This window comes from Amphibalanus amphitrite, unplaced genomic scaffold (assembly GCF_019059575.1).
Source record: "Amphibalanus amphitrite isolate SeventyFive unplaced genomic scaffold, NRLGWU_Aamphi_draft 000614F_arrow, whole genome shotgun sequence".
Lineage (NCBI taxonomy): Eukaryota > Metazoa > Arthropoda > Thecostraca > Balanomorpha > Balanidae > Amphibalanus > Amphibalanus amphitrite.
Window position 1 is genome coordinate 170,472 of NW_024882108.1, and position 12,746 is coordinate 183,217.

Below are 12,746 nucleotides of genomic sequence, written 5' to 3' on the forward strand. Positions count from 1 at the left end.
GCGTGTGCTTACGTGTGTTCTGTACAAATAGGTAGTAGGTACACTATGATACGTGGAGCGACATGTGTGCTATGTAGACCATCCCAGTTTCGGCAAGATCACGGGTATCGGGACCGGCTCAGTGGCGCCGACTCAGCTATATGTTGTTAGCAGACGGGCTTCCGAAATGCACCGTGGACGACCTTTTTCGAGTCTTTTTTTAGACCAGCAGAGACTGGGATGAGACTACTTGTGCGTCGAACTCGTTGTGGGATGCGTCTCTATCTACTGTCTATGGCTGGAGTAGTTTCATGTTGTTTTCGTTCCTACCCCAAAATTAGAAGAATAATAATTGGTAAGTGGAGATAAATTGGTTTTGCTGTATTCTTTGTGGTTTTAAAGATATTGAATTTCAACTTTCTGAATAATGACCACATTTAAAAAAGCCTTGGGTGGGCGGAGCCTAGTGACGTCACAGATGAAGAGTAGTAGTAATGGCGGTCACGGCCCTTCAAGGTGAAGTTCGATAGTTTGCCCCAGTTGCTGCGACGTTTTGCGGATTAGCTGAGTGCGCTTAGAGTATTCTGGCCAGTTAAACATCGCTATGGATGAGGTAAGATCATTTTTCTTTGGGGGATGGGAGGGGTAAAGTAAACCCCTCGGCGAGTGGAATGAATACTGAAAGTTGGCTCAAACTCTGCGTTTGGTTTCATCTTGATCTGATGTCAAATGTAAGTTTGTGTTGTCACTTGTCGCCGTTACGTGAGCTAAAAAGTAGGAACTTCCTGAGTAACTGATCACTGCATAACTATGTAGGTAGTTTTCACGATATTCACAGCAAACTCACTTTGCAAAGTAATGCCTACCTACAATGATCAAATGTGACCAATGTATTGAGATGCTGTAGAGCTAATGCTTTTGCCTTAGGCTTATCCAAATAAAATGCATTTTTACCAACTTTTGCTGCTCAGTTTTCCTGTCATCTCCCCACTTGCAAGTTACTGTTGACATGAATATACAAATGATTGATAAGTTGCATGTATTGAAATGCTGGATGTGGGCACGGCAGGCTGACAGCAATGTATTGATGTGGAGCAAGCCACATACTGGATTGTCAAAAGTGGAATATTTAGTGATAGTTTAGTAGTATTTTTTCTTATCTTATGATTACTTTCCCGGTAAGACTTAGATCCATCTCGCAATGTGGGTACTCTCTTAGCAGACGTCGCCCGGGCTGCCATATCTACGTTTCATGTGCGCCGCAATGCCTTTTCAGTTAAAAAATAACAAAACATTATCTCACCTGACCTAACCATACCTACAACCTAGTCACCCTACAACTTACCAACCTGCAACCTACAACCTACCATTCCTACCTAACTAACTAGATATGACAGCTCGGGTGACGTCTGCTAAGAGATTGCCGCATTGTGTACTTTGTATCATTTTGTAAGAAACCTTATCAGAGTTGGGAAACCAAACATTTGCTGGGCAACATTTCCAGGGCAATTTCACTCCACACTTCACACTAGAAAGAAATGATGTGTCTGCGTGTGCTCAGATAGACAATGATACGTCAACTAAAGGTAAATTTGTGCGGTGCCCGTGAACACCCCTCATATGGAAGATATCCATCATCATAAGTGACGCTTATGGGAAATGAGTTGTACTGCTGGCCATCTTTGGATGAATGTTTTTTTTTTTCATTCTTTTCAGAGACCGCCCCTCGTTCGGAAGGTGGGAGTCATTCTGCAAGGCTTTGAAAAGGGGACTCCACAAAATCTGCCAAGAGTGAGCATGGAGATGATGATGGACTTCTTCAACAGCAATAATTGCTATATACAGCCTGGATGTCAGCACCACAAAGTTGAAAGGTAAATATCGAGACATGGTTATTTCAGAATGATAATATAAGGAAGGATTTGCAACAGGCTTAAATATAAGTAAAATGTTGAGAGGAGGGGGGGGGGGGGGGGTGAGCAGCAAAACTACTCTATATAAAGGCATGCTTGTGATGACTTTTGGGGGGTCAAATCACATATCAATAACATAACCCATGTGTCTAATGAGTACCCAGGGGCCAGGATCCGCCCTTTTGTTTTGTGTTTTGGAAAAGCACTGGCGTACATACATATGTTTTGTATTTACAGGTCTAAGGGCGAAAACTACAGTCCCGATGCCGTCGGATATGTGCAGCTGAAGCGTGAAGACTCCGTCTGCACTCTTCACGCCAGAGTGACGCCGGAGACCAAAGTCAGCGCTAAGGCTTACGAGGTGATCGTAGTCATAGATGAGCGGTCTGAGACCATCAGTAGCGCGCAATGTCAGGACTGTGTGGCTGCGGCAGGAGGTTGCAAGCACGCTGGAGCAGTCCTGGGTTGGCTGTTCATGAAAAGTTCCGAAAAGAGTGTGACTAGTACCGAGTCGTACTGGAAGAAGTCCCGCCTATCCTCGGTACCAGCTGAAATCAAAAGTGCCGCTATCGAGGTGCTGCGACCAAAACAACGCAGTAGCACGGCAGGCAGTAGCAGCACCAAAATGATAGGTGCAGATGCGTTGGAGGCCTTCCGCCAGGAAGTTCTGCAATTAGGAACCGCTTCCAACTCGTCCGGCCTATTCTTCCATCACTACGGAGCAGTGTCGCAGGTTCACGAGGTGAGAAGTGTGGGAGTAGATCGGCTCCTCCAGGCATATGTAGCCCACAGTGACGCCGCTGAGCCCCTGTCTGCGCCGGGGTTCTTGGCGTTCTGCAAGGAGAGGATGTGCTCAGAGTTGTGCGATCTTGTTGCGGAACAGATCTGTGACCAAAGTCAGTCCTGGCTGTGGCATGCTATGCGTTTCGGGCGCGTCACCGCCTCTAAGGCCTACGCCGCGGCGCACTGCCAGAAGTTAGATGGCACTATCGTGTCTGGTATCGTCGGCGCTGCAACGCTGAAGGACAGCGCCGCAATGGAGCGAGGTCGCGTTCTGGAGCCACAGGTGCTAGATGTAGTGGGGAATCACCTCGGTGTCGAGTTGCGACGAGCGGGGCTGATTCTGTCACCCAACTACCCGATGTTCGGCGCGTCCCCGGATGGGCTTACTCCAGACGGTAGCGTAGTGGAAGTTAAGTGTCCTGTTGACGAGAAAAACTTTCACAAGTACATCCTCGCGAACGGTCAAATTGCTGCTAGATTCCGCGCGCAACTGCAGATGTTGATGACGTTGGCTAGTGCAAAGCGATCGTTTTTCTGTGTAGCGCACCCAGACTTCGAACGGAGCGGTCGTGTCATCATTGTGGAGCTCGAGACCGATGAGAAGTACAGTGAGGACCTACTCAACCGCTGTGATAGCTTCTGGAAGGCAGCTGTGTTCCCAGTACTTGTGAAGTCTTATAGCAGCGTCTGACCTAGTAGCACTCAGCAGACTGTGATATGGTGACGGACGGGGACCACTAATGAACGGCATTCGTTAGTGTTGTTTGCTCAAACGTTTTTAGTAGAGTGGACTAACCCCGCGTTCGGAGTCTCCCGGACGACGAAGATTCTACACGTACGTCGTCCGGCCAATCCCGTTCAAGGCGGCGGGAGCTTGGCTGCGACCATGGAACGGGATTGGCCGGACGACGTAGAATCTGCATCGTCCGACAGACTCCGAACGCGGGGTAAGTTCATTGTAGGTTCTTCACTATTCCTTACACATCACAAAGGTTGGTGTAATTAGTTGCGCAGTGTCATTTGTACATAAGGGTTGTAACATTGGGCAGAATACAGCTTGAATGACATGTACTTTGTTTATTGCACAGTCGCACACATGTTGAGCGATCGATCATCCGCGTGACAGGGTAAAGGCCGGCGCGCGAGGAACCACACACATGAGCTGGGCGCGGCCGACCAGCGGGCTGACATCCATAACAGCGCATGCACAGCGCGGAACACGGCGTATCCGCGATCATGTACGTCTTAACTCTTTGTGATGCGATCCTGTAGGTTCACCAGGCCGCAGGCGATTCTGACCATGTCGTCGAGCATGTCCATCATGGTCAGTGGTGTACAGGCGTGCATGCTCAACATTTTAAAAACGCGGACACGCGCAATGACGCGTTCAATGTGGATCCGCACACCCGCGATTGTCCGCATTCGTACCACCTCGTCTGCATCCAGCTGTTTGCCGTTTTGCACACTAGGAGGTCTAACTAGCGAACACCCACGCCTGGCCAACTCAGTAGCCAGCTCCTTAAAACCACGGTCAGCAAGCACGGTCACGCCTCTGCGCAAGCATTCCAGGTAGCCTGAACTACGCACAAGCTCCATGTCAGACACCCGACCTGGCTTGCCTTTAGATATAAAGTTTATCATTCCGTCAGGCGTCGCAGAAATGACGTACTTGACACTATTACATTTTTTATACTCTGACCAGGACAAGCTTTGCGACACAGAGCGCGCTGGTTTTTCAATCTGAATCTCAAAGCAATCGATGATGCTTTCACACGACGAGAAGTTCGCCAAAAACACGTGTGGAAGGCGGTCTCGGATCGTCTGCTGATCCGGCCAGACTACCAGAGCACCCACATAGACGGCAATAACCGGCACAGAACGAGCCAACAGCCGGGACACCGTCGCAGCACTAACTCCAAATTGGTCGGCCAGTAGATGGCTAGGAGTGTCCTGTCTGAGACGGTAAAGTATCATAAAAATGACATCCCTCTTCGTAAGGCATTGGCCCCTGTCAGCAAAACTGATCCTGTTTTCCAGAAGCGAAATGATACCGAAGAGCTCTTCCGGTACTCCAATGTAACGCGCCGGGTGTTTTTCAATATTGTTCCTTATTACTTTACGGGCCATTACTTTGAAAAACGTCTCGTCTGTTGGGTCGGCCGATCCACAGGACTCCGCCTCCGAGTCAGAGGGCACATAGTCAGAGCTTTTGTCGGCATCGATAAATGAACTGGCACGCAGTCGCTGTACGCTCGGCAACACAGGCTTTTCATTGAAGAGCAGAGGTCGCGCAGCTACCTCACCGAAAAGCTCAATGGTAGAAGTTTGCGTGGATTGGTTGCAGGCAGCGTGTTGCTCAGCTTCACCCACTTCTGTGTTGACGCTGCCCGTCTGCACCGCCCGATCGCACGTTTTGACCGTAGGAACCTGCAACCAACAACAGAAAAAAGCATGAGCAGGCTATCGTGCCATATTCAGTGGCGGTGACCAGTGCAGACCACGTACTGGAGGTGGGTGGAGGTGACAGGGAGGGGGTCATTTTTACGTCACCCCTAACTCAGCCCCTGGCAAACGTAGCATATGTACAGGAAAGATCAATAACAAGCCATTGAGTATTTCATGGTGAGGTGACCCTTGGAGCGAGGGCTCCATATTCACAACTAATGACGTGGCTTGGCTTAGCTTAATCTTCCAAACTGATCAACGCCAAACTTTTTGTTACTTAAATCAACAATTATGAAGATACAAAAACAAAAAATAACTCTTGAGCAATGATGAATGTTGGTATTGCTTTTCACAGCAGTATTCATTATCAATCCCCCGGCAGGCCGCCCCCCCCCCCACACATGCAGACATCTGTGGCACAAATGCTTACAGGCATGCCTTCAGCTGGTGGCATTTCCACAGAGACAGGCTGCATATTTTCCTCCAGGCCTAGGAATGTAGTTGCAGAGCTGCCCCCTGGGCGTTCATCAGGTTGACTGGTAGCTGAAGAGTTGGCAGCATGATCTGTCTCCGCCAATCCTCCTTCAGTGCAGGAATCTGAGGCGAAACACCCAGGGCCAGGTTACCCATCGCTCATCCACACCATGTTTACTTCCAAGCACAATGCTTATTGCTGGGGAGGGGGGGGGGGGTGAAAGCTAAAAACAGTGGCATTGTCACCTATTTTTGATTGGGAGAACCAAGGCCATATTGGCAGGAACACAATTTTTTGGGTGAGTGAGTGGGGGTGGGGGCACAGACTACAGAGAATGCAAATTTGGACAGCAACTTTGAGTTGTGCCTTATCTGGCTACTTAAGTTCATCACACCTGCCAATATCACTATTAAACCAACTAAGGATGAGCACTGAGAGGTGAATGTTCCAGCAATATATTTGTCATTGGGATCACATGTTGACATGTACAGGCCATAGGCACAAAATTAAGGTCATCATATGAAACTGCTAATCAAATCAATGAAATAAGGATTTCAGAACATGTTCACTTACCTCTCTCATTATTGTATTCTGAGGCACCTGGACCTGGGTGGTTGTATAACACTTCGGCCAGCATCCTCTTTCTCCTCAGCGCAGTGCGATTCAGGCAAGACACAGAGTTCTGCACACTGCGTCTCTGACAATCAAACTTGTGAGGCACAATTTTTGCCTTAAGCCTGATCTTGCCACCCATCAGCTTCTGATACATATAATTTTCTGCATCTTTCTCCAGCTGAAATGAAGGTGGCATGTATTAGGAATTGGAACATTACTCCATTCAAGGCGCGACTAGATGACCACTGATGGTGGGTGAAATAGGTACCTAATGTGTTTTAATAGGCATTAGTAGAGCAGATGTCACACAAAGGTTTTCAAACCAAGGAGAGGTGCTGTAGATAGGTTTTAGGTTTATGGTTGTAGGTTTAGGTTGTAGGTTTTAGGTTGTAGGTGAGGTTAGGTCTGTTTATGCGTGGTTCACACCGGATCCGTAATGACGCCGTAACCGTTACGGCCGTAATGACCTAGACATTTCTCAAGATTCCCCAAGCATTGCGACTTTTCTAGACGAAGTTGAAATGTGGCAACCATCCGCCGTAAACTGGCAGCGTCCACCGTACTCGTTACGGAACGTAACAGAAGTTGGGAAAATTGAACTTTTCGGCCCGACCGGCCGCCGTAATGACTTTTGTTGACATGTATCTCCAAAACGGTTTGACTGTTTGATGACCGGTCTTCTTTGGAGATGGGATGTATTCTTTCTTCATGGAACTGTGCTATCCATAAAACTCATGAGTGCCTGTTGCAGCACGTGCCACGTGCGACGTGAGAGGTTCCAGAAGAGCTCGTCATTCCATAACTCGGGAACGGCTGAAGCGATGCAGCTCAAAATTTGTTTGTTGTTTTGGCTGGGTGCACACTACACATCCGGTGACCTTTGAATGGTTTTGAATTCCTTCAGCGCGTGCGCACGTGCACACCCCTTTTTAATATCTCGGGATCTGCTGGGCCGATAGCGCTCATATTTTGTATGCTAGAGGACACCATTTAAATATGAATATTGCACAGGTTGGCAAAGACATTAGTATGCACGTGCGCACGTGCGTACCCCTTTTTAGTATGTGGGGATCGGCTGGTCCGATGGCGCCCATATTAAGTAGAGTGAAAAGCACTACGTTTTTAAGCATGTTGCACGGGCTGGCAAAGACATTGATTTGCACGTGCGCACGTGCGCACCCCTTTTTCATATCTGTGGATCGGCTGGGCCGATAGCGCTCATATTTTGTATGCTGAATAACGCCATGTTTATAAGCAGTTTGCACGGGTTGGCAAAGACATTGATTTGCACGTGCTCACGTGCGTACCCCTTCTCCATATCTGGGGATCCGCTGGGCCGATAGCGCTCATATTTTGTATGCTGAATAACAACATTATTATTTCTTGTGAGCATGCCCTCAGCGTGTAACGCTCACGGCTTACTTTGTATCTTGTATGTGGAGTTCTGAGTTCTGAGTTTCATGGAGTTCTGAGCAAAGTTCACCGGCCATTTTGTCCCTGCTACTTGCTAAATTTGATGCTTGGACTTGTATATATTTGCAGACGTTTGAATCCACATTGACTCTTGGCAAGCCAATCGAGCAAAGGGCATAGGTACGATACAGATTCTGGCGTCCGCTAGTATTCCCACCACCCACGAATAGCAAAGAATGTAAGAAATAAACTTCAGCGTTGACGGGCATAGACATGCCCTCTTGTAATGCAAGAAATAATGCAAGAATCTCCGTCCAGTGTTCTGCCCAACGGTGTTTAATTAACAATGATATGACTGGATACAATTGCAGACCGCTATGTCAGAGCGAAATTAACAAATTAAAAGGAACAGAGTAAAACAAGTCTACATTCTGGCGCTCTGATATTAAAAACAGCTCTAGGCTTTAGCCCATTTTCCGCTTGCCTATAAACAAAATAGAGCTTTGGCGCACTTGATTCGAACGGTGACGCTCAGCGATGGCAATTCCCGGTGCACACCGAATCCGTAACCATTACGGCGTTACGGCGTCAAAAAATCGAACTACGCATGCGCGTTGCATTGTGCCCTCCACTTTCGAGATATTTTCTAATCGCCACCGTATTCATTACGGAACGTAACGGTCATTACGGATCCGGTGTGAACCACGCATTAGATTAGGTTTGGTTAAAAAGAAGCATCTCCGAGTACAGCGCCTCTCCTTAGTTGGAAAACCTTTGTGTGACGTCTGCTCTGCCAGTGCCAATACCATTTAATATTTTGATACGATGGTCAGCCCCACCCAAAGTTTGTGCCCAGTAAATTTCACGTCGATACGCGGCGCCGTTCCGGCGCTTTAAGACACATAAGGCATGACACAGCGATGATGACAACTTATAATTTATTTAGTGGGCACAAACTTTGGGTGGGGCGGACCATCGTATCAAAAGATGGGCGCAATCGGACCGAGCAGAGAGCACGCGCTCTAAGGGCGCCGAGCTGTGTGAGCTCAAATCTCGGTAATGTCGTGCTTTTTTACTATATTTCTCAAAAACGCCACCACGTGCAATAACGTTGTATATATCATTGGAAAGAGCATCAAAAGTTGTATATCCTATCAACTTTTCACTTAAATATATCTTCAACGTACAAAGTTATTAAGCACCAAAGACGCCCCCATTGACTTTCCATGTTAAAAATTTTCCATCTTAAACGAGCTTAAAAAGAACAAACGAATTCTGACAGCTTAACGAAGCAGAACAACATGTTCTATGGTCGTTTCTCAACAGGTCCTGAAAGTTTAAGCAAAATCGTATCATATAGTTTTGTACAATGAACAAATGAAAATGTCTCTGCAAAAACGCCCATTGACTTAACATGGGGAGCAAAAAAACTTCAACTTCAAACTCGTGCAACTCAACTTAACGAATTCTGACGGGTATACGACGCACACGGGCGTGTACCTGAATGTGTGGGCCATAAAATGGTGTGCAGCAAACCATACCTTGTTCCGCGATTTTTTCCGCTATTCGCGATCGCGCAAAAAGTGTCCAAAACCCCGTTGACTTAACATGGGGAAAATGGAATCGCACGTGCCACGTGCCACGAGGTTTTAAGCGAGTAGCGACCGGTGCCATCAGGTAGATCGCCTGCGGGAGCCAATACCCTGAAATTTTTACGAAGATTGAGGGATTCGTCTAGGCTGCGACCAAGATGTCTCGATTCGCTGCCAGACTTGCAAAACATAAAACATAAGACTTGCCAGACAACGGGCTATCCGGCGAGTGCACCTAATTTGACCAAATCTGCACCTAATCTCTTTTACAGCAAATATCTTTATTTTATGAATTTATTTCATTGTTTTACTCGATGATGCACTCGATGTTTTACTCGATGGCTGCTCTGCGCAGGCGCAGAGCCGTTTGGTCGGCTTGACGGCGGCTCCGCGCATAGTTATCTTGTATTCTTCACATTTCACGAGTTCCGTGACGTTTCATCGCTCAGTCGATGCGCCAAGTCTTATTCTATACGTGGTTAAATATTTCATGACTTGATTCTCTGAATTCGCCAAGATTATTGCGTCTTTTGATCTAGGTGAGTCGAGGGTGAGTCCATGGATTGATCTGAATTTGCGTCATGTTTGCCACGCTGCCAGAGGACAACTGATCCTCCGAGCCCAGATTTCGTTCTCAGCGAAAAACGTGACGTTGTGACGTGGCCAACCACGACATTGGGATACTACAATTATAAATCGGTCCTTCAGCCTGAAGATTTAAAAAACATACCGAAGTGCAATCTGACCGCTTGAAATATATTATACGAATATTCTGCAAGCTGAGCGTGGTACTCTACAGTCGGGCATATCACGGCCGGATACAGATATTGTAGGCCACTGGAAGCTAACATGGACGACACCGCTGACACATTAGATACTTTGTCGGAGGTGGCAGCTACAGCGGCCAGCAGCCCGGAGCCGGAAGTGGCAGCTACAACGGTAAGCAGCTCGGAGCTGGTGATGGCAGCTGCAGCGGTCAGCAGCCCGGAGCGGGAGCAGCCACCCGTCGCTCCGAGTCAACACATGCAACTGGAGGAGCTGTTTCCAGCTGACGCCTCTTCCGCCGAGAAGATAGAGTTGCTGGTCCGTAGCGAGACAATCTTCTCCGGCCGCTACAGTCCTGCGGAAGTGCGATGTTTTCTAGCCAGCTTGGGAGAGTGTGATCTGCGTGCTCTGCGCGGTAAGCTTCACGGCGCCCTTACGTCAGGGATCCCAGCCACTGCTGGGCGTCCGCTGCGTAACCGCCAGGCGGGTAACGTCACCGCCCTGGCCGACGACTGCTGGGAGCTCGGTTACTCTGCAGCGCAGCGCCTTCTCACTCGCCGCGTCGATTCTGCCGTCTTGAAGCCCGGTGGCCGGCCTCCGCTGCCGCCGCCGGGTTCCGCCGCCGAACCACCGCCAGGTCTGGTTAACGCAGCCACCGTGGAGGCTTCTCTGCGTTCTGTAATCGATTCGCAGTTACGAATGGACAGAGAGCTTGAGGACCTTCGTCGTCGTGCTGCCGCCGCCGATGCCCAGCGAGTCCAAGTCCAGCGGCTTGAAGAGCAGCTGTACGACCTGCAGCGTGCGTGTGCTGATCGGGACGCCAGGATTGACCAGCTGGAGGACCTACTGCGCGATATGCTGGACCACCAGTCATCGAACCGGTCAGAGACATATAACCATCTGGTTACCAATACACACGTAAAGCGGGCGAATCCGCCGGCCGCCCAGGTGAGCCAGGCGAGCCCGCCGGCCGCCCAGATGTCCCATGCGAGCCCGCCGGCCGCCCAGGTGAGCAGTCAGGCGAGCCCACCGGCCGCCCAGGTGAGCCAGGCGAGCCCGCCGGCCGCCCAGATGTCCCATGCGAGCCCGCCGGCCGCCCAGGTGAGCAGTCAGGCGAGCCCATCGGCCGCCCAGGTGACCCAGGCGAGCCCACCGGCCGCCCAGGCGACCCAGGCGAGCCCACTGACCGCCCAGGTGAGCCCACCGACCGCCCAGGTGAGCCCACCGGACGCCCAGGTGAGCCAGGCGAGCCCGCCGGCCGCCCAGGATATCGCCGCTGCCATTGACCTCGTTGCCCTCGGTAAAGCCATCGCAGACAGAATCCACTGGCGAGCTGGCGACTCTGATTCTGAAAATGACGATGAATTGGGCGGGGACGAGCGCTTTGCCAGACGGGATTTTGGGGTTCTGCCAGCGACAGATACACGACGGGCGCAGTACCCACCAGCACACCTTCCGCCTCCGCCAACAGTTACCCACGGCTCCACCGCGAGCCGGCAGCTGAACGCGCCAAGGTCGGATAATCAGCGCCCAGCTGAACTCGCCGCTGTGACGGGCGCTGGGGCGGCCTCTGACTTGGTCTTATCCCCAGGAGTGACCCAGCAGCCGGCAAAGAAAAAGTTCATTGTTTGGGGTTTTCGCCCCGACGCGTCTGATAGCTCCGTGCGTGGCCTAGTACAGTCGGTGGCTGGAGACGTATACAGTTTCCGCCGTCTGCCTGCAGACGGCCCGTCGGCTCCAGGAGCGGCCTTCATGTTCGAGACCGCCGAGTCTCGATCGGATGCCGTCATGAACTCTGCGCGATGGCCGACGGGACTCAGCGTGCGTCCTAAAGCCGATAACAACGGACGGCGACGAAGGAGATTTCGAGTCCCTGCCACTCCTGTCCAAGCCAGCCACTACACAGCCGCGACGCACCAGTCCAGTCATCCAGGTCCGCACCAACCCACCGAGCAGCCCGCCGCTAACCGCACTCAGTGGGACGCAGCGCCCACTACAGGCTACTCTCACGAGCACGGCGAGTGGACCTATGCGCGTGGCCATGCCCGAACGCGGCATCGAAACGTTGGCAGCGCACCTGCCTCCTGGGACTCCAGAGACGACAACAGCTGGCCACGGCTCGGCGGCACGGTACCCCAGCCGCGGCGTCGCTAATCGCGAACTGCCCGAAAACGCGACCATCGCCATCGGTGCCTACAACTGCGAGGGTCTGCTGTCAGCGTTCAAATATATCGATGAATATGTTCTGCCACTCTGCGATATATTAGTATTGTCAGAAAGCTGGCTGTCTCGAGCGGAGGAGGTTTACGCACCAAGAATTTTCACTTCTGCTGGACACAGTGAACTACTGGTGTTCCAGTCATTCGCAATGGAGGTGCCTCCCGGCGTGGGTGAGGGCAGAAGACGCGGAGGCCTTGCTCTCGTATGTCGCCGCCGACCCGGACTGACCTTCAAATCCTGCAGCTGTGACGACCCCCGCCTGTGCGGTGTAACGGTGCTGATGGATGGACGCCCGGTGCTGACCGTCATTGGCTGCTACATGCCGTACTGGGACGGGCAAGCCGGTAACTCGGAGGAGTACGACAGTGTTATTGCCAAGCTGGACGCTCTAATCATGGCGCTGCGTCCCTCTGCTCCGGTGGTTGTAGCCGGTGACTTCAACTGTGCACTACCGCGTCTCCCAGCAACTTCACGTCCGCCTCTGTGGCAACGACTTCGAGGGTTCACTCGGCACAGTGTCGCCATGCAGCAGCTGCTCGACCAGTA

At 50.8% G+C, this 12,746-nt stretch overlaps 3 protein-coding genes across 3 annotated transcripts in view; 1 reads left to right on the forward strand and 2 right to left on the reverse strand.

Annotated features, from left to right (window-relative positions):
• Window positions 1-12,746, reverse strand: part of LOC122363299 — a 41,116-nt gene that overhangs the window by 15,771 nt on the left and 12,599 nt on the right. The window lies entirely within an intron of this gene.
• LOC122363297 lies at window positions 496-3,505 on the forward strand. Its single transcript, XM_043332392.1, has 3 exons — window positions 496-592; window positions 1,696-1,853; window positions 2,130-3,505. Exons 1-3 carry the CDS (start codon window positions 584-586, stop codon window positions 3,364-3,366), a joined length of 1,404 nt encoding a protein of 467 aa, XP_043188327.1. The 5' UTR covers window positions 496-583; the 3' UTR covers window positions 3,367-3,505.
• LOC122363296 overlaps window positions 3,738-12,746 on the reverse strand; it is a 33,960-nt gene continuing 24,951 nt past the window's right edge. The window contains exons 4-6 of the mRNA XM_043332391.1: window positions 6,169-6,388; window positions 5,551-5,717; window positions 3,738-5,102 (exon numbers count right to left, since the gene is read on the reverse strand). Of these exons, the coding sequence (XP_043188326.1) occupies window positions 3,921-5,102; window positions 5,551-5,717; window positions 6,169-6,388 (1,569 nt within the window). The 3' untranslated portion in view covers window positions 3,738-3,920. The remainder of the gene's footprint in view (window positions 5,103-5,550; window positions 5,718-6,168; window positions 6,389-12,746) is intronic.

Excerpts from the sequence above, each read along its gene's own strand:
- LOC122363297 (XM_043332392.1), top strand. Across the intron at positions 1,854-2,129 it reads CAGCACCACAAAGTTGAAAG|GTCTAAGGGCGAAAACTACA; the intron begins GTAAATATCGAG and ends TTGTATTTACAG.